Source organism: Herpailurus yagouaroundi, unplaced genomic scaffold (genome assembly GCF_014898765.1).
Source record: "Herpailurus yagouaroundi ecotype Mexico unplaced genomic scaffold, PumYag 140, whole genome shotgun sequence".
Lineage (NCBI taxonomy): Eukaryota > Metazoa > Chordata > Mammalia > Carnivora > Felidae > Herpailurus > Herpailurus yagouaroundi.
In genome coordinates this window covers 83,793,386-83,815,146 of record NW_024412395.1, presented here as the reverse complement: position 1 = coordinate 83,815,146, position 21,761 = coordinate 83,793,386, and the positions used below count along the sequence as shown (strand labels likewise).

At 38.1% G+C, this 21,761-nt stretch overlaps 1 protein-coding gene across 1 annotated transcript in view; it reads right to left on the bottom strand.

Annotated features, from left to right (window-relative positions):
* Positions 1–21,761, bottom strand: part of PARD3B (par-3 family cell polarity regulator beta) — a 1,026,938-nt gene that overhangs the window by 417,031 nt on the left and 588,146 nt on the right. The window contains exon 22 of the mRNA XM_040474679.1: positions 6,058–6,243. Within this exon, the coding sequence (XP_040330613.1) occupies positions 6,058–6,243 (186 nt within the window). The remainder of the gene's footprint in view (positions 1–6,057; positions 6,244–21,761) is intronic.

The window sequence follows — 21,761 nt, the reverse complement described above, 5'->3', positions numbered from 1 at the left end:
GACCACATTATGAATGAATATGAATATATATATATATATATATATATATATGAATATATTATATATATCTATGAATATATTATAGATATAGATATATTATATATTCATATATATATTATATATATCTATGTATATATATACATATTATATATATGTGGTGGAGCCAAGCAGGCTCCACCATGACCGTGTACTCCCCCCACCCCACCCCTGGATGCAGGGCTCGAACTCTTGAACCTTGAGGTCATGGACTGAGCCGAAAACCAACAGTCACATGGTCAACCAACTGAGCCACCCAGGAGTCCTGACTGCAATTTCCTTTTTGATTAGGACTACCAATTCTTACAATTTTTTTTAAAGCTCACGGAGACAATCATGGGGTTCAAAATACACTTCAAAATGATGTAGGTTTCCAGAATTTTATCTGGCATGGTATGGATTTCTTATTTGAATTTCCATGCATGAAACAAAAATGTGTAAGTGATAAGGATCAGCAAGAAAAGCAATGACTGATGCTGGCATTGTGAGATTTTAAAAAATAATATTCTAGTACATCTTTACAAAATACTGGCTACTGGAGAAAACCCATAAATGATGAGCCTGACTACCTGCATTAACATATGCCAACAGTTTTGGCTTTTGTAATAAAAGGAAATTGGTGAAAATAATTTGCATTACATAATTGATAACTATTTTTCTCATGTTTCAGTTAATAATTTCCTTTTTTGAGGTAAAATTCTTATTGGGCATATAGCAATTATGAATTTTTCCAAGCAAAGCTCCTGCAAAAGCTAAGAAGTTGTCTATAAAATGTAGCATATTTTTGTGGTCAGGATGAAACGCCCAAGTTCAGCTTCTAACAGTGGAGGATTTGCAGTGGAGCTACTGACATCCTTGGAGTGTAGGGTCCTCTGGTTGGAGGTAAAAACCTAGAGGACACGGCTCCTTGTCATGATTGTTATGGTTTTCCACCAGCAGAAAACATGATCAATTTTGAGAAAAATGGGTAGTTGAAGCAACCATTTAACATTAGTGTTCTTTCAAAAGCTGTCCCTTTTATCTTCCTTTGAATTCATTAATTATAGATCCACCACATGATTTATAGATACCAATAGAGATGGAGTTGGAAATGACTCATGCTGGGAACTTCTAGCGGCCTCCTGTTGAGTAGCTTGGATGCTGTTAAATGTTCCATATTATGAAGAAACGTGAAGATTGAGGAACAAGCACTGTGTTCCCGGAAATTCTACAACTGTGTATATTCTCTCTAAAAATTAACATTTTAGTCCTTTTAAAATAGGGGGATTGCTTGTATTAGCAAAAAAAAAAATTTTTCTTATACTTCATACTAAACAGTGTAGATCATGAAATTCTGCATTTCTCAGAGGGAGCATTCCAAATTTCCTAAGCACGCCAGAATCAAATTACTTAAATTATGGCTATTTCATATTCTGCGTGCATGCATTTGCAATTAGCTATGTCAGGCATTTTTCTTTCATTTAATTTCATCATCATCAAGTAGTATTTATTAAGCACAAACCTGGCTAATTAATTTTCTAGAGAATAACAGGTATTCTTATATTCATTCTCCCTATTTAAGAGACCTTAAATAATCTGATATGTGACATTTTTTCCCTTAGCAAAAACTGCCTTTAAATTTCAATTTTTACCTTATTATTTCAAGGTTTCATAGGACATATCCTACTCCCAAAGTCTATATATTTAAATAAAAAAATGTCATTCAGAATTAATACAATAGATTCCATGAGAATTTTATTCTTACTACAGCATACTAATATTCTATCTTGATTGTTTTAAAATATCACTATCCTAGTCATCTATTTTTCCTAAAAGCAATTCATTTTTAAGGTAGAAAAATAAGAGAAATAAGCAACTTAAATTACTATAATCAATAGTTGCAAAAAAAGCATTTTCTCCTCAAAAATTCAGTTAATATAGTTTACGAAAAGCAAAGTGAAAGAAAGCCACTGATCTCAGAATGTTTAGCAAATGAGGATGAGAATACTGAATGTCTTCAAACTGATTATCAAGACTTTATGTGTGCTTTACTGGAGGGAAGGAAAAGCTAGTTTTTTTATGTGGATTTGGAGAAAGGAGAGTATTTTTCTCAAGGTACCTTTTTTTCTAACTGCAACAAAGACATTACTCCTTTCTTTTCACTTACCAGTAACTATACCATCACATTCACTATAAATTCCAATCACAAGCCTAAAATTTTAGAGAAGCGTCGTCATGAACATCACAATTCCGCTCAGTTCATGGTTCATAAGAAGTTAACTCATAAACTTATACGCAGTATATTTTGGTTCTGGAAGCAATTACACTGTACTTCAGGGACAAATGCCCAGTAAGAAGGACAGACACTACAAGGAAACTACCAATAGGCAATGTCTGTTACCGTTGAAGCATATTAGCGTTAATACTCAGTCGTATGTGGCTATGAAGGTCAATGGTCACTTTGGATGGTGAAAGGCGCAGCTAAAAGTGATGCTTCAGAAGGGTCCACAAAGGACTCCCTGGCCTGAAGCAAATGCTGTGTCCTGACACAAGTGGAGAAGAAGAGTTTCTAGGATTTACTTCTTGATATGCAGACTGGAATTTAAATATTAATGAGATTAAGCATTTGAGTAACTCTGAATAGAGTTAAAATATTGTTCAGTGTGCCCTTAGAGTGACAGAAATTCACTTCCAAGAGAGAATCCTAAAGTAGCCAGATACTCTTATTTTCCAACAGAGATTTACATCTCCAAAGACATTTACTTCCTCAAATAAGAGAGGAGAGGATAGAAATCAGTAGCCTGAGAGGTAAGTTAAAAAAGGAAAAAAAGAAAGAAAAAAGAGGGAGGCCCTCGATTACAGTCACCGTCGTTCCGTGGTTTTGCATCTGGCAAGAAGTAGCCTATCTTTGTTTACACCAACGGAAACCCCCAGGAGAATACAGCATACAGAATCCACAGGAAGAATTTGGTCATACTTTTCAAAGTAGTTTAGTTTTCAAAAATCCACCTTCCCTAAAGGGAAAAACACCTTGAGAACCAATTAGTGGTATGAAGGGCCAGGAGAAAAAGATTGTGCTCTGGCAGAAAGATTATTTTGTTGATTTCAGGTAAAAACCTAGGGCCAGATGCTAAAGTAGATGTTCCCCATGCTTATCTCCCCTTTGCCCCAGGGACACTGCAGTCTGTTACATTTGTATCTTCTGAACAGGGACAGGAACAAAGTCTCAAAACAATTTTTGTAAGACATAATCCTGAATCACAGAACAGGTGGCAATTTTCTGAGGAATAACAGTGGATTATTGGAAGAGCAGAAGAAGATAGAAAAATACTTTCTCCCTCTTTTTCTGGTTAAGCAGATGTCTTGTGAGCAAAGCTTAGTCCTCTACCCTTTACACTGCAAAAAGTAAACAAGACAAATGGATACTAAACATTCACAATAAGGCTAAATTCATGATTGATGCCTCTTACTGTTTAAAATCAGCTATAAATATGCTGTCCAGTGGTTTTTAGTGGTGTGATTGTCTGACTCAGCAGACCAGTGTCAGGAAAGAAATTTACATAAATGGAAAGTGAAATCTTTCTGCAAGAAACAGGACTGTTAGAAACTGCTTAGGTAAGGAGATGCTCACTTACGCAAACATGGATATACATATTAAACCTGCTCTCCAGTATCTGCTTGAGCTTAAGTTATTGCCCATAAAAGAGCTAAGATGTTTGCTTTTAATTTCCAAAAATTCATTTCAGTTCCAATTTTACTTGGAATAGATTCTGCAAATAGAACTGTCATTAGGTCTAAGAAGAAGAAGATCAATCTCGTATCCACAAACATGACCAAGACTTAGTCTTTAAACACAGCACGTGTTTAGATGGCTTGGCTAAGGATGACAAGCATAACACCAGACAACCCCACGGCAATGGCCCTTGATCTCTAGGAATATGGATGGAAGAGCTGAAGGAGGCTTCACGGCACCGTAACGTAGCACAGGATCTGAAGTCAGACTGCCTGAGTTCCAATCTTAGTTTAAGCAATTCCTGGGTGTGTGGCCATGGGAGAGGCACTAACCACTGCAGTTTCCCTATGATGGAATGGCATGCTAATAACTCGGGGTAAATAGGAAGAATATATGTATCCAGCATACAGTAAGCACTAAGCACGATGAATGGGAACTGCTGCTGCTGTTAATGTTACTGTTATTTTCCTTTTGCTCCTGGATCTGCATATCTGAGCCAGACTGGAGAGTGTGATGGACTGAACGACTGACCCCAATTTCTCACCTTTCTCTGTACTCACGTCTTTGCCACAGCCTCACCATGGGTGGACTGTGTTTCTCTACCCCTTGGCCTTGGATTCACCTCTATTGCTGCTTTGGTCAGAGGCACATGTGTGCACCTCGTGTGTATGTGTGTGAGTGGAGTAACTGCCGGATCAGTGCCCAGAATTTCAAAGGCTTCACTCTTTGCTGCTGGCCCTCTGACGCCTCAGAGCATTAGAAGAATATGCTCCCCCTAGCCTGCTGGCCCGAGAACTGAAATACGAGGAGCCCACTCAGACCTGTGACAGAGATGTACCAGTCTGAATCTGAATCGAAGCCCCTCCAGCTGTCCTGCAGAGCTGTGAGGGGCACAAATTGATGTATGTTGTTGATGGATGTTACTTATTGATGTATGTTACTGAAATTCTGTCATTATTTAGTATGCAAAAAAAACCCCTACTGATCCAAAGAGTACATTAAAAAGTTGTCTACCCACAGTGAATTTATTTCCCAAGGAAAACAGCATTAGCTCAGTGTCTAGGTCTGAAACAAAAGTGGGATGAGAAGTAAGAAAAGACAAATGCTTCACCAAAGCCAGGATTCTAGGACTAGAGATGCTCCTGGAAACTTTGCATAGATCTTCTTGGCTTTTATTTAGGGGAGATCATGTTACTAACATCAAGAGAATTTTTAAATGGCTAACATTTGTTGAAAGTTTATCATGGGCACCGTGCTAGGCAGTATGCATAAAATAACTCTCTTGGTCCTTCTAGAAGCACCAGGAGGTAGGGTCTATTAGTTTTACTCCTTTTACAAATGAGGACACTGAGGCATACTGAGACAAGTAGCTTGCCCACATTGACAGAGGGTGAGAGTAGTCCGGGCAGGATTCAAACTCAAGAAGCCTCATGACATGGTATGAGATGATGGTGGTGGGGAGGACAGCTGGTGATAAGCACAGACATGTTTCCCCCACTCAATAACCACTTCACCCCTGCAATCACAGTGTGTGTTAATCTAATCCTTAGAATCGCTGAATTAGGTATTGCCCATAGTCCCGCTCCAGAGATGAAGAAAGGGGAGCCCTGCAGGTCACGCTCCTTGCCCACATTCCCACATGGCTAGCAGTGATGTGCGAATTGGGGGACATGATGATGAAGCTGTGTTTGAACCCAGGCGATGTAGTTAACTATTACACTATGTTAATAGCAATGATCACACTGCTCCCCCAATGGGCAAAGGAAGGATCATGTTCTTTCCTTTCCTTTTTTTTTTTCTGCAAATCTGGAAGCTTTTCCAAGTTCAAAGGCCAACATGCATTCCTGGCACCCTGGCCATCTTCAAGTGTATATCATGTGATCAATGCCCTTTAATTTATACTACAATCATGCTGAGGTTCCACTGAGCTTTCCTTCTTGCAAGAACAATTTCCTTATTTGCTGCCTTCCTGTTGACTTGTTTTTAGTGTTGTTTTTATGATTGTGTATTTTAGGTCACCTAACTCTGTCAGGTAACACATTCAGAGGAATCCTAATGGTAATAAAAGAAATGGGAGAAAGAATATTAATCATGATGGCTTTAGAGAACGATGTCCAGGATATAAAACTAACCCCAGAGAGAATATGAACAGACAGTTGTTGCCCAGATCTATTCACGCATACACTTGCTGCACCTGCAGGAGAGCCTCGTGGTCTCATGTCTTCAGACACCCTCTCTATCCAGTTCCCAAACAAATACCCACATCTCAAGTGCCTTTACATGGACGTGCAAACATCATTCCTACCGACCTTAAAAGCAGCACCTCCGTGGATGATGGATTTGATAAAAATCCCCAAGTCTGTTCCAGTTTCTCGAGATTTGTTCCCTTTCAAGCTCACGCCAAGACCAGCAGAACCTGAATCATTCAGGGGGATCTCGAAGGTGAGTTGCTCAGTTGTTTCCAGGGAGAGTGGGTAGCAGTCAGGCTCTCCTTTCTGTTGAAGTGCACATGGAAAGAGTGAAGGGGAGAAAGCAGATTAGTGTTTACACACAAATGGCCAAGCACTGACGCAACAAGATGACTGGACCTCTAGCAGGCTGGTCTCTTCTCTCTATAACGGGCCACCACCACCACGTCCTCGGGATTGAGAAACGTCCTTGGGAGTCAAATTTGCTGATCATCAACTAAGAGGATCCTTTGGCGAGGTGGAGTCATGGCACTTGAAACGCCCCATAAGTGTTTGGAAATTCAGCAGGATATATTCATTAAAGAGGCTGGATATTACGTACGGGAACTTCAGTACCAGAAAACACCTCAGAGATCATGTGATCCCAATAACTTCATTTTGCAGATGAAGAAACAGATCTTGGTGTAGAAATATGCTCACATTTGAGGACAATATTTGGCTTGTATAATTTAAAACACATCTTTCACATGGAAGCAGTGTTATTGATCAAGATTGTCAACTGGATACAGAGCACTGAAAAAATATTATCTTAAAGTTAGGGAAATATGATTTATAATGAGTATCACTAAATTACATTTCACTTTGTCCAACTCATGCCTCAGGCTTGCTTCTCTGGGTAGTATAACTTAGTGGCAATCAGTTTTTGAACTCAAACAAAAACAATAATGCACAACAAATATTTGTGTGCTCTTTGCCAAATGACACTTGGCCACGAGCACAACTATTCGCAAAAAACAACAAAAAAATACAGATACATGGCTGTAACAGCCACACTTGGGGTTCAAGTATCCAGGGAGAAGCATAAGGTTAATCATATTTGGCCCCTGATGTTTTCAAATATACAGGAGTGAGAACAGAAAAGTGCTGTCCACAGGATAACCTCTGCGGGTGCCCCTCCTGCGTCCCTCTCCAGCTGGCAGAAATGTGAGATTGGGCCACAGTGTTTAACTGGAAAATTTGAAAATAAGATAGCCCTGGAAACCTTTCAACTCATTCTAGGTCGGTAGTTCTTCCTGTCTGTAATTATGTCTAGGAACTCTCATCTTAGGGTCACTTTGAGGGACCCTTATGTAAAACTGCATATTGTAAAAATTGCTGTGGATGTCTGAATGTCAGTCACCAAATAACAACTATAAAATCAGAAGTAGCAAAGAACCCATAATTAAAACAGGATTAAGAGGCTGATCATAGCCAGATCCACTGACCCAGTATTTTCAACTCCTACCAAAATGGAGAAAACCCATGTCGAACTTAAAAGAAATTTAAGTTTCTTCATTTAATTTAATTTCATTGTAAGTGAAGTTAGCTACAAAAATTTTGACAATAGATGATTTCAAAGAAATGAAACCTTATTGCTTAATTTAATAAACCTATTATAAGTTATTTCTTTTAACTCATACTATTATCTGAGAAACAAATCCCATTATTTGATTCAAGCTAGCTGTCTTTTTTTTCCCCCCATGGGAATGTCATAGCTAAATACTGAACATAAATTATTAGCCTTCATCTTTGTTTTCCAGAATTTCCCATTTAGAATCCATAACATTTGATAATCATTCATGTTTCCAGGTCTCTCTGGGGTTTGGTTAATTTCAGTCTGATAAAGTTCCACTGAATTAAAGTATAAATTAAAGAAAAGGTGTTCTTCCTAGAAGTTTATGAACACCATTTTAGGGAAAGACTAAAAGCTTCTCTGGCTTTTTTTCTTTTATATGTTTATTTATGGCTTTTGAGAAAGACAGCATGAGCAGGGGAGGAGCAGAGAGAGAAAGGGAGAGAGAAAATCTCAAGTAGGTTCCACAGTCAGCACAGAGCCTGAGGTGGGACTCGATCCCACGACCCTGGGATCATGACCTGAGCTGAAATCAAGAGTCAAACACCCAACTGACTGAGCCACTCAGGTGCCCCAAAGCTGTAACTGGCTGTGATCAATTAATTGTAAACACCATTACACTCACACCAGCCATGGCTTTTTATCTCCTAGAGACAAAGTGACACAAGGGCAGATTTTGCTTGAGTAATACCTTCAAACCATTTTATTCTGTAATCAAATCCAATTTCTTTGGCAACTGTGTTTAATTAAGATTGACATTCATACTTGTACTAACATCTTTCATTTATTACAGACACGGTAAAAACAAAATAGAAACCAAGTTATATTATGTATGGCTATGTTTTAATTTTTGTATGTGTGTGTTATTTTTCTTTAAGTTTTTATTTTAATTCCAGTTGGTTAACATACAGTGTTATATTAGCTCCAGGGGTACAGTACTGTGATTCAACAATTCCATATATTACCCTGTGCTCATCACAACAAGTATCCTCTTAATCACCATCATTTAATTAACCGATCCCCACACCCACTTCCTCTCTGGTAACCATCAGTTTTCTCTCTATAGTTAAGAGTCTGTTTCTTGGTTTGTTCTTCTCTTTCTTTTTCCCTTTTCTCATTTGTTCGTTTCTTAAAATCCACACATGAGTGAAATCATACGGCCTTTGTCTTTCTCTGATTTATTTCACTTAGCACAATACACTCTACCTTCATCCATATCATTGGAAATCTTGCAAATGGCAAGATTTCACTCTTTTTGATGGTTGAGTGTTATTCCATTATATATATACATACACCACATCTCCTTTATCCATTCATCAGTAGATGGACATTTGGGCTATTTCCATAGTTTGTCTATTATCGATAATGCTGCTATAAACGTGAGGGTGCATGTATCCCTTTGAATTAGTATTTTTGTATACTTTGGATAAACACCTAGTAGTGCATTGCTGGATTATAGGGCAGGTCTGTTTTTAACTTTTTTTGGAACCTCCACACTGTTTTGCAGAATGGCTGCACCAATTTGCATTCCCACCAACACAGCAAGAAGATTTGCCTTTTAAGTCCCTGATACCCGACAGTCAGAAATATAACAACAACAAAAAATCTGGTAGCTAACAATGGTTCCAAGTGCTTTACACATATTAGTATACTTACTCTTCATAATAACCCTATGAGGATTATTATCATACCCATTTTATAGATTAGAAGACTGAAACGTACAGGGGATAAGTACTTACAGTCCATCAGACTTGACAGTATTGGAAGCTATATGAGGCCCAGTCAGCATGGTTCCTGTGTAGACTCTTAACTGCTATGTCTCAACCTCTGTGAACCACTATGACTTGGCCTAGCCACAAGAAATTCCAAGACAGATTCTCACAATGACAGCAAGACATCATGCAATTTTACATCCTCTACTCAAGTATAGTTACATTTTATACCTTTTTTACACTTCATCAGGCTCAAGCCATAATTAGTGGGCTCTCATAATAGCAAATTATTATTGCTATTCACCCAATAGTGAAGGAAGCCATTACAGTAGTTAGCATAGCCATTTCCTCTATTAGAAATAAATGTCCCTGTACCTAATGTACAAAAAAAAATCAATATGCTGAATGCCTTCCTCCAATAATCTTGGTTCAACTAGGAACTCTAAAAGTTAAGCTAAAATCTTGCCAGACAACATTTTTTAGAAGGATGAAAAGAGGTATAAAGGCCTTACAAATGTCCCAAATGCAGGACCTTAGTCACTGGAGAAGCCCAAAAGGTCCTCTCTTGCTTTCTATGTTTCATGCTGTATTGGGAGTATTCCTTGCTTTTTCTACTTACAATTATCCAGAGGGGGGCAAAAATCCAGATGCAAGCCTGGCATAATAAAGGAAATCTTGTGAATTTCATTCATTTTTTTGTCTTTTCATTATTTCTTATTCTTTGCTACTAGAGGCCATGCCTCTAGATACAAAGTCCATGAGCTCCTAGATCCAGGCCCATGATGGATGCCTACATGCCCCTAGTGTGTATGTCTAGACCTCATGCTCTAGCATGTTCCCAGGATCAGTCTTTCAGGGTCCACAACTAAAGCTTTCTGGGTCTGATATTTGGGTCTGACAATGCTTTGTTGTGGACTGTCCTATGCATTAAAGCATAGTCGGCAGAATCCTTGGCTACTACCCACGAGATACCAGTAGTACCTCCTTCCCCAGTTACGACAACCCAGAATGCCTTCAGACATTGCCAAAAGTCTCCTGGGCTCAAAATCGCCTCCAGTTGAAAACCACTGCCCTGAATTAACAATTGCCAAGAACAGTGAAGTTTAAGGCAAGTAGGGTTCAGAAAGTATTTGGAACTGCAATGTTGCCTGCGGGTATGTTCTCAACTACCAGAAAGGAGTGGCAGTGAAAATCCCTACAACTGACTAAGTCTTAGGCTCACAGGTTCATGAATGACCACTTGGTAATAGAATTCTGCATTTAGTTATGTCTCTGGTTAGAAGGCAGCTAATTTTTCGGAGGCAGAAATATGATCTTTGGGGGATTAACAGAGTAGGAAAAGTGATAAATACTGAATTTATTGGTACATATACAAAATGCTGACTTTTATTAATATAACCCAGAAGACAAATTTAGCTTATCAAGTGGTGTTTGTTAGGTTAGTTATGCTTATATATATGCTGTTTTGTACTTTTTCATTTATTGAAAATCATAGACTTATATAAAATAGTATGAACATAAAGACTTCTCATGTGAGAATATAACGTGAAGCATAATAGCTTATGTGTACAGTATATTTCAATTCTATAACATATACACTGTATACATACTCAGACACCTACCCATCTATCTGTTACCTACCTGCCCCACAACCCCACCCCATCTATCTGCATATGTGCAGATGTCTGCACAGAAAACAACAACAACAACAACAACAACCCAGTTATCTACTGCACTGCAATATGGACTACTGTTTCCTTCTTTATAATTTTCTGTTTTCTAAATATTTATCCATAATTATAAAAAGATAAATGCTTTTAAAAGGAATTCATGAAGGCACAAGAGCCATTTGCTGTATTACTGCATTGGCAACTAGAAAGATGTAAACACATCTCTATAATGACACACACACTCTTTTACACATACACACACATTTTCTAACACTACATATGCTACATATAATATGTATTACCCTATAAAACTATATAATATATGGTGTGTATATGTATTCTATATATGTATATGTATGCACGTGTGTAGTATATTTATAACCTCTCTTAGAATAACCAATGACTTTCATTTACTAAATCTGATGGTCAACTATCACCTTTTATCTCTCTAGATCTGCAGGAGCATTAGACCAAATTGATGAAGTCCTACGTTTTGAGATACTTTCTTTTCTTGGTCCTAGGACATCACTCTCTTACAGTTCACCTGCCACTTCCTGGTATGCTCTTGCCATTCCCTTTGCCGATTCTTCCCCATCTCACCAATCTATAAATACTAGTGTCCTAGGAATCAATCATCTGACCTTTTCTTTCCCATCCTCACTTTTTTTTTTTTTTTACTTATTTTTGAGAGACAGGGGAGACAGAGCACAAGTGGGGGAGGGGCAGAGAGAGAGGCAGACACAGAATCTGAAGCAGGCTCCAGGCTCTGAGCTGTTAGCACAGATCCGGACGTGGGGCTCAAACCGCGAGATCATGACCTGAGCAGAAGTCAGACACTTAACCGACTGAGCCACCCAGGCGCCCGTCCCGTCCTCACTTTTGAAGTTACCCCCACCTAATTTCATTTTTTTAAAATATCATTTACACGCTCAGGGGTCACAAATTCCTACCTGCACCTCTCTCCCCTAAACTAGATTCACATAACCAATTCTCTAGTAAGTAACTCTATTAGGATTTCTACCTTGAAACTCTCATGTCCAAATAGATCATCCCTTAAACCTGTTCCTCCTGAAGAAGTAAACGGCAATTGTATTCTTCCAGATATTCGAGCAAGAGACCTCAATGTCATCGCTGACTTCCTTCTTATCTCACACTCTGCATCCAACCCATCAGCAACTCCTGTCAGCTCTACTTTAAACACACCCAGAATCTAGCACTCTTAGCATCTGGGTCAGCACTGCTTCTCACCTGACACTCTCTTGTACTAGTGCCTCCTTTCTGCCTCCTTGCTTCCACTATTCTCCTCTTCAGGCTATTTCTCAACACAGCAGCTAGAGTGGTCCCATGAAAATAAATACTCAAATACTTCTAGTGACTTCCCACCTCATTCAGAGAAAATGCCAATGTCCTACAAACCCTACATAAGTGCCCCGACTCTTCTCTCTGCTCATCTCTCCTACTACTTGCCCTATGTCTTCTGCATTGCCCTGCAACCTTCATGCTTCTGCCCCAAGACCTTTGCCTCACCTCTTCTCTCTGCTTTAAATACCCCTTCCTTAGACTCCTGCAGACCTCCTTCTCTCACTTCCTTCAATCCTCTGTTCAAATGTCAATTTATCAGTGAAGGCTTCCCTGACCATTCAGTTTCAAATTGCTTCAATTCTCTCTCAATATAACCCGACCCATGTCCACTATCCTGCTTTTTCTCCACAGTATTTATTGCATATTGTATACTTGCTTGCTTATTTGTTTTTAATAGGGTCTCTTGAAAGCAGGGACTTTTATATTATTCTGATTCTTTTTCCACCAGTGTACTGCCAGTGCTTAAAACAGTACCAGACTCGGGGCACCTGGGTGGCTCAGTCGGTTGAGCATCATGACTTCGGCTCGGGTCATGTTCTCATGGTTTGTGAGTTCAAGCTCCGTGTCAGGCTCTGTGCTGACAACTCAGAGCCTGGAGCCTATTTCAGATTCTGTTTCCCTCTCTCTCTACCCCTCCCCCACTTACACTTGGTCTCTCTCTCTCTCTCTCTCTCTCTCTCAAAAATAAACATAAAAAAAAAAAACAACAACAGTGCCATACTCAAAAACTGGCACTGGATAACTATTTGTTGAATTGATTAATATATAGACAAAGGTAGATATAGATGTGTGTGTCCAACAGTATGTGCCTGTGTGTATGTATGTGTCTGTAAATATGTATTTGTGGGATTATATACATATATATGCAAATATATAAATTGCTGGCATCACATTTGATTCCTACCATTGCAGATTTCATTAATTTAAATGTTTATACAAGTTAGCTTTTACATGAAAGATAATTTACAATAAAAATAATGCTTTTTATAAAACACAAAGTATCACAGTTTTAAGAAACCTTAAAAGTCACCTAATCCAATTTCCCTTTTCCCTTTATACCACACTTTCTGTTCGAGGAGAGATAATAACCTAGCTCAGCTTCAGCATCAAGTCCTCAGTGAAGGCACCAAGATGTGTCATTGCTACCAATTTGTGATCAACATCGGATTATTCATAATTTTAAATTGTAGCATGTGACTATTTTAAGCGAATACTGCAAAAAGTGATATTCATGGTATATTTCATCAAGTTTGGGAACCAGTGTGATCCAGTACCCAAAACTCCATCATCCATCTTTCTATTTGCCTTTCCATCCAAGCACATAGATTTACGCACACACGCACGTAAAAACAAAAGTTTCATGAGACGATACTTAAGCAGAGTACAATGCATTTTAATATTTTCTATGCTATCTTATTTTTAACTTGGTCACCATCGTCTACATTAGTTTCATCATCCAATACTAGAACATGTTTTCAATTTGGGAAACACTGAAATTGTATGTGTACACACACACACACATTTTTATTAAATAAAAAAAAATAAATTAAATTGAAAACCAAATGGTGAGTAAAATGTTAACTGTCTTATCTTTCCCAATTTTTGTAAGCCATTTTAATGTTTTATCCTAACTACCCCTAATCTTAACTAATCCTTTGATCTCTTTTACGCAAACTTTTTCAAGTTCTTATGGCTGTTGTTCTGTTATCATCCTAATTATATATATCTCCCTTTCTCCCTCCTACCCAGGTATGCCTTTTCCTATTTTTCTACTCTTTCACTTTGTTTTCTGTAATACTATCTCTACTCCCAAGCACAATGAATAATAACCTGTAAGAGCTGGAATACAGAAATGAGATTGGTCCATTCTGGCCTGAGTGGCAAGAGTCACTCTGCAAACCACAGTGATCCAACCAAATTTTTATCAAGTATCTACTATGTACTACCAACACTGTTAATATGAAACGGCTGGAATATAACTGGCAAAAAGTTTATTGAACAATATGGGAGGACCTCTCTGTTTTGTTCGCAGTATTATCTGGAGAGGAAATGTATGATTTAAGAACAGGAAAGGGGGCGCCTGGGTGGCTCAGTGGGTTAAGCGTCCGACTTTGGCTCTCAGGTTGTGATCTTGTGGTGTGTGGGTTCGGTTCCCGCGTGGGGCTCTGTGCTGACAGCTCGGAGCCTGGAGCCTGCTTTGGATTTTGTGTCTCCCTCTCTCTGCCCCTGCCCCGCTCAGTCTCTCAAAAATGAATAAACATTAAAAAAAAAATTAAAAAAATAGGAAAGAAGCAGAAGAATCTATATAGTTGGACACTGGGAGATATACTAACCATGTTTATCAAACAAATATCAAAAGTAATTACTTGGTGTGAGAAGAGGAAAGCGAGGCAGGAAGACGGATGAGTTGCAAGGCATCTGTATTATTAGCTTAAGAGTATCCCAAATAGGGCCATCTCTGGAATGACAAATGTTCTTGTACTGCAAAGCAGCACTTGATCCATGTGTGCAAGTGGTAATAAAACAGCCTTCCAAAGCCCCAGGGGAATCCACCAGACTGCAGGGCCAGTGTTCAATTTCTCAGAAGCCCAGGTCAGACCTGAAAGCATCCATGCTGAACCTTGTATGGCCCTCATTTCATTAAATGCCGTGCTCTCGACTCAGCACAAGCAAGCACTGGATGTCTCTGCCTCGCCTCCCAAATGTGTAATTAGTTTGTGTTGTGAGCAGCTTACTTTATGCAAGAGTTATGATTCACATGCAATCATTTTGTCAAGTACCAAAACTCAAACAAAAGGCCTTTAAAGAAAGAAAATGAATAATTTTTTCTTATATAAAGCAAAAGCCATACCTAACAACTCTGCGAGGATGTTTTATAGTAAGCTTAAGCACTGTTAACTTTTGCCTAAGTAAATTCTAAGGCATTTAAGGTGATAATAAAACTTTTCCTATAGCGGAATAAATTTTCACAACAGTGAAAGGATAAGATACCTGCAAAAGACGTAATTTTCTGAATTTTTAAAATTTTCTGAAAAAGTATGGATAGCTATTACAAGCATGACAGGTTTTTGGCCAATTGGATTATATAAGATTCAGAATGTATCACCCTAGAGTAGGGATGAGAGACTCCTACCAACAGCTGAGAGGCATTCTATTTTAGATTGTACTTTTCAGAGAGTAAGAGAAAAGATGGCAAGAGATGGGCAGGCACATGCAAAGGTAAATGGTCATCCAAGGATGATCATTTCAATCAATGGTAAAGGACTTTCCCTCCAACTGTTGCTAATGTATACATGAAATCAGCAGAACTCTTGGTTATTTACAAGTAGACATTAAATAATCTTCGGAATTATACTCTACTATACTAAGTTTTTGACAAGCAACCCAACCAATGGAGGAAACTTTTTTTTTAATTAAAAAATGTTTTAATTCATTTTATTCATTTTGAAGGACGAGTAGAGAGAGAATCCCAAGCAGGTTTTGCACTGTCAGCGCAGAGCCCAAGACGGGGCTCAAACCCATGAACCGTGAGATCATGACCTGAGCCGAAATCAAGAGGCAGGTGCTCAACTGACTGAGCCACCCAGGCACCCCGATGGAGGAAACTTTTTAAATGCAGGCTCATTACAGGTAGCTCAATAATCTATATTTTAACTATATGTCCTTACGTGGTTTCCTTAAGTAAATATTCATCCATTTTAAAACACTTTTTAACCAAAGACCTGAATAAAGAAAATCCTATAAAATATTTGTAATTGAGACACTTTTTTCCTGTTTTTTGATATCCATTTCCTGGAAAGGATGAAGAAGGAAACTACTGAACACAAAAGCTCATTTCTGACTGCACTTATAAAACAACAACAACAACAACAACAAACAATTTTCTTTAAGTAAAGGATTAATCTAATACCAGGAAACAAATGTCAAAAAAATGGCCATTCTTTATTGTCTGCTCACCATAAAGGTGCATTGATGTAATACAAAGTCAGAGATTAAAACTAACAAAAGTAAAGCAAGCCAAAGTTAAGATTCCTAGAGCAATCCTTTGTTCCCTCCTACTTACAGTATTACTTGAAAGATCAGCATATTCAACAGTTTAGTAACACTGGCAATTCTTTTTCACTTTTCTGATAAAGACGAAGAAATGAATGCATTTTGCATCAGGAAGAGTAGTGTAAATGAATATTTTACAATTCAGACAGCATGGAGTTTTTATAAAACTAGAACCTGCTTTGTTAATATGGAGAAGCCATAGGTCTTTCTTGTTTTGTGTTTATTCTTCCCTGTTAGAAGTGAACCTGATTAAAATGTCTTAAACCTTTTACAGGCAGTAATTCACTGGTTAAAACACAAGAGTACATGCTTTTATATGAGTATAAGATTCAAGAACAAACAACACGATTGTTAAAATATATATATATATTATATGAATATTTATATAATGAATATATATTTAATATATATACTAAATATATATTTATTAAACATATATTTAGTATATAAATTATTTAAATATTTTATAAATTTGAAAATCTAAACAGGAAGCATAGTGGGCCTAATTCTTAGAGGAGCAGACCCATTCGAAAAGCTGGATTCCTAAGCGAAATACTTCCCCTATCTTTGCCGTCGCAAATAATACTCTGCGTGCTAAGTTACCTGCATTTAATGGCTTGAAAAGACAACACAGCTACCCAGACAAAAGCTAAACATAAATAAAAAAGATCACACCGGTTATGATGCCTGCTTCACTCACAGCCTGTCCGTTGCTCAGGTGACGAGTCACTGAATAGGTGGTGCCCTTTGGCTCGGAGACAGTCAGTCCATAGGCAGTGGGCTAATGCTTGTTGAGTGGGTCTTGCCCAAGGCCACGCCAATTAGGGAAGGTTTCAGAAACCACTAAACCAGTCAAACTGGCTCCTTCTAAGACTTGGATCAATGCAAGGTCTGATACACAGGGTCACAGTGATTGCAGGTGAGGAAAAATACCCTGATAGTTTCTGTTACTAAAATTTCTAGGAAAAAGGTTTATTTTTAGGACTTCTCACTGCTTTTAAGAGGTTAATACATATTCCCTAATTCACTCCATCGTGGAACACATCTTTGCATGAAGTATATATTAGACGAAAAGTATTCCCTACCATACACTTAAAGACATGCTGCTTTAGAGAACACAGGGAAGATCAAGCTTGAAAGGAATGGAGCAGAGAACAGAGAAGGCTCGAGAAAGAGAAGTCTTGTAGGTCATGAACAACGCCCTAGAAATACTTCCCAACCTCATGGTTAAGCTTTCCAGTTCCATTACTCTTGTGTCACACTTCTGTGTACATGTCGTATGCCCCAATCAGCGTCAACAACAACAAAGTATCATAGAAGGAAAGTATAGACTCATGCCAGGCTTCCAAAGATCTAGAACAAGGAGCATATTCTAGAGCCCTGATTCCCTAAAGGGGGAAAAATGACATTTAGTTTCCTTATGAGACATTAATTTATTTTTATTTTTGGTTTTTAGTTTTGGATTGGGAAATTTCTGCAGTCGGTTTAAAGACAATGGATTACAGGTTGTTTTTGCTGGGATTTTAGGAAGTGTTATGGTCACAGAATAAGATCTCAAGCCACTAGAGTAAAATTATAAAAATGTCTAACACCCACCATTCTGAGTATATGTGTCATTATTCAGGACATAGTGACTCTTAGTAAAGATAATACAGCTTTCTTCCCAATCAAGAATTCTAAAGGCACAGATTATGGATGTGTTACCTACATTTTCTCTACAAGACCCAATAAATGTTCTTTCACTTGGAGGCCCAGAACTTTGAGGTGCAGAGAGTCCTGTTTATTAAAAGATGCTACCATGTAGTAGCAATACTATCATAGCCTCAAGAAAGTGGTATTTTTGTGGGGTCTGGAGGAGGGGGTAATCTGTTTGTTGGTTAAGATTTAAAAACAAATGATGAAAATATAACCATTTTAACCCTATCATTTTCTACGATGTTTGAGTTGCACCTAATGAGACTCCAGCTAGAAACCAATCCCCTTTAGAACACTATTAATGATAAATAATCCTAAATTCCAAGTAGAGATTGAGAAATCTCAGTGGGTAGCAACCATTTTAAATTCATAGTACATGTTTACTATTGTAATGAGAATGTTCTTACCATATATAATATGCCCTTTATATATGTAGATGAAGACATGTAATTTGCATTTTATATTAATTGCTCTATTAAAATTAATTTTCAGATAAAGGTGATTTTAAAACAAGAAGTCATTTATGTCCTGTAGAGTATGAAAATCCATCAAGATTAAAATGCAGATATATCTTCCCTATCCCCACTACTACAAGCAAATTGGGGAAAGAAGAAACCTACCCAGAGTTGATTAATGGGGAAATGTGTATCAGTCGGTCGCTGGCACAAAAGTGTTGCATAACAAATCGTAACCAAACTGGGATATGAGCAATAAGGCATTTATTTCTAGCTCACATATCTGCAGGTTGCCTGGGGTTTGGATGATCTAGGCTGGGCTCAAGTAGGTTTGCCTTCAAAGTGTGGAGCAGGTACATGTCTGCTCCTTGTATCTAGCATCTTCCTTAGACCACTGGATACCTGAAACATGTTTCTCACATGTTGAAAGACAGGAATGCAACTATGAAAGCATCATTAAACTTTTGCTCACAAAACATCTGCTAACGTCTCATTGGCCAAATGAATTCACATGGCCAAGTCCACAGGCTACAGTTAAAAAAGAACTATCCATACACATATAATGAGACCACGACAAGAAGATGGGTAAATAAGGTTACTATTTGGAAATGAATTGAGACCAATAATCCCCTGTCCCAACTGAGTGATGAGAGATACCAAGGGTTAATGATATATCATAGATTTTCTTTTAGTCATATCTTTCCTTTCCTTTGGTATCACATTTTCTGTATTCATCTGTTATCGTCTGAATGTTGGTGTTCCTCCCAAGTTCATATGTTGAAATTCTAATCCCCAAAGTGATGGTATATAGAGGTAGGGCTTTTGGGAGGCAATTGTGTCATAGGGGTGGAACCCTCATGAGTGGAATTAACTTTATAAAAGAGACCCCAAAGAGCTCCCTAGACATGTTCACCATATAAAGACACAGCAGGAAGTCTGTGATCCACAAGACATCCCTCACCTGATCATGCTGGCACCCTGATCTTGGGCATCCAGCCTCTAGAACTCTGAGAAATAAGTTTCCCTTGTGCATAAGGCACCAGACCTGTGGTATTGTTCTAGAAGCCCAAATGGACTAAGACACCATCCTAGAGACTGCACTTCAGAGTGGCTTCTGTGTCTGTGAGATTTGCCCAGGTAGAGGACGTAGGTAGCCTAGATCTGGGAAGAGTCCACCTCCCACCTCCATGCATTGTTTCTGCCAGGTTCTTAAAAGGGACTGTTCAGGTGGCCCCAGAGTCCTAAATAAATGGCTTAGGCTACTGAACATTGCCCTTCACTTTACATTATTCTTTTCCAGTATTCATCTTCCAAATGATCCTCTGCATTACTATTTTTATATATATGTGAAAGCGGGACAAGGGTAAGGGAGCAATCTCTATGGCCTTAATTCCTGTAAAATCAGTGTGTAATTACAAGAAGTTTAAAAGTTCAGCACACTTCCAATCAGTATTTCCCTAGCTGTAAGTTGAGCAGGACTTCTTTCTTCCCTGAACTAATGGATCTTCATTTTCCAACAAAGTCAAGTATGCTTCAAAGACTAAACAAGGACGATCTCACTTCAGCTCATGCCTAAGGAATTTTTTTTTAATTAATCCATCACAGCCCCATTTTTACTTGCTGATACATGAAAAAGGAAGGCTCATCTAAGTACAGTGAGTGAATGAATCTTCTTAGTCAAGCATTTTCCTTATAGTACAGGCCTACAATTTTTATGATAATGAAATCAAGCATAAGAAAAAATATTTATTTTATAGGTATGTGTGTGTGTGTAATGCAGAAATTATTTTCTGCAAAAGAAATTTTACAGTGAAGGTATAATGGAATAAAAGACTCTTTACTTAATATCTCCAAACCCCCTTTGTGTCTCAGCATATAAACCAACTATTCCTTCCCTGATTTTATCAGTGAGAAAACAATTTGCCCTCCTCTGAACTCCACTTTACTTTCTTTTTCCCGTTGTTGTGATTCTAATCACTTTTTCTATTCTTACAATTATTTCCCGGCATGTATGTCTTAACTCTGCTCTACTGTTGTGATCTCATCAAAGGCAGGAATTCTATTTAATTCAACTCTGAACCCAGTTTAGCATCCGGTACAATGTATACAATACAAAAAATATTTGTAACAGGGTGACTTCATAAGTTATTTTGTTGATACTTCTCTGCCACAAATTAATTAATTTAATTAATTAAATGTTACAACAATTAAATGTCTCTTCTTTGGATGGGTTTCTCTGTACCTAAAACTCATTCTTTCATCTCCTCCCACTTTGACACCTACTGGCAAACTCCTACTAACCCATCAAAGCACATCTCAAGTGTCACCTGCTGTTTGTGCCTGTGCCCTCATCTAGATCTCCTTAGGACTCTACACATAATAATAACATTATATCATGTTTTTTTTAATTATTATATAAATCTTTAAGGGCCTCAAGCACAACAAGGGCCATTCCATTCATATTTCCATCACTAGCACCTATCCCAGCGCATGCCCGAGAACAGTGCATGGTAAGTATTATTTAACGGGCATTGCTGATTAAGTGCTGGATCAGTTAATTCTGCGATTATAGTTCAATATGGGCCATGGTTCATTAATACTACAAAATATTTTTAAAAACTACTAATGAAGTTCCAATACTTAAGCCCACTGTCACCATTACCACCATCATCCAATGGAATTTTGGACTATTCGGTAGTGCATACCGGATATGTACAGCAACAGATTCCCCTTCCTCAGTTTTCTATACTGCTAAGCTTAATCATGACCTTTTTGCACACTGATGCCTATGAAGGGCTGAGCTATGCAAGAAAATAGCTCACAAATGCTTCTAAGAACTCACATTTATTTTGGCTCATCTGATCACCATATCCGCTCTTGAGTTTTGATACTGGGTGGAGTAAATCTGTCAGTCACTTCTACTTTATTATGACAGCTGGTGCTACTTGGCAACTACTCTGTTCAAATTAACCCTATAAAGGCACTTTTTCACATTAAAACTAAAGCTGTGTCTCTCTCAACTCCTGAACAATTGGTTGAGAAGGTTAAATTCACTTACTGAGTGACTTCACTTACTCTAAATAAAGCCGAAAAGCAGATACACTAAAAGTTGCTTTGACAGTTTTTTTTTTTTTACTAAATTTGGCAGCATTATGTACAAACACCAAATGAAACACTCTTAATGTATCTGATACCTCCTCATCTCTGCCTTTCAAATCCATTGCACCCTAGTCATGAATAATCCAGAATACTTTTTATATGCTAT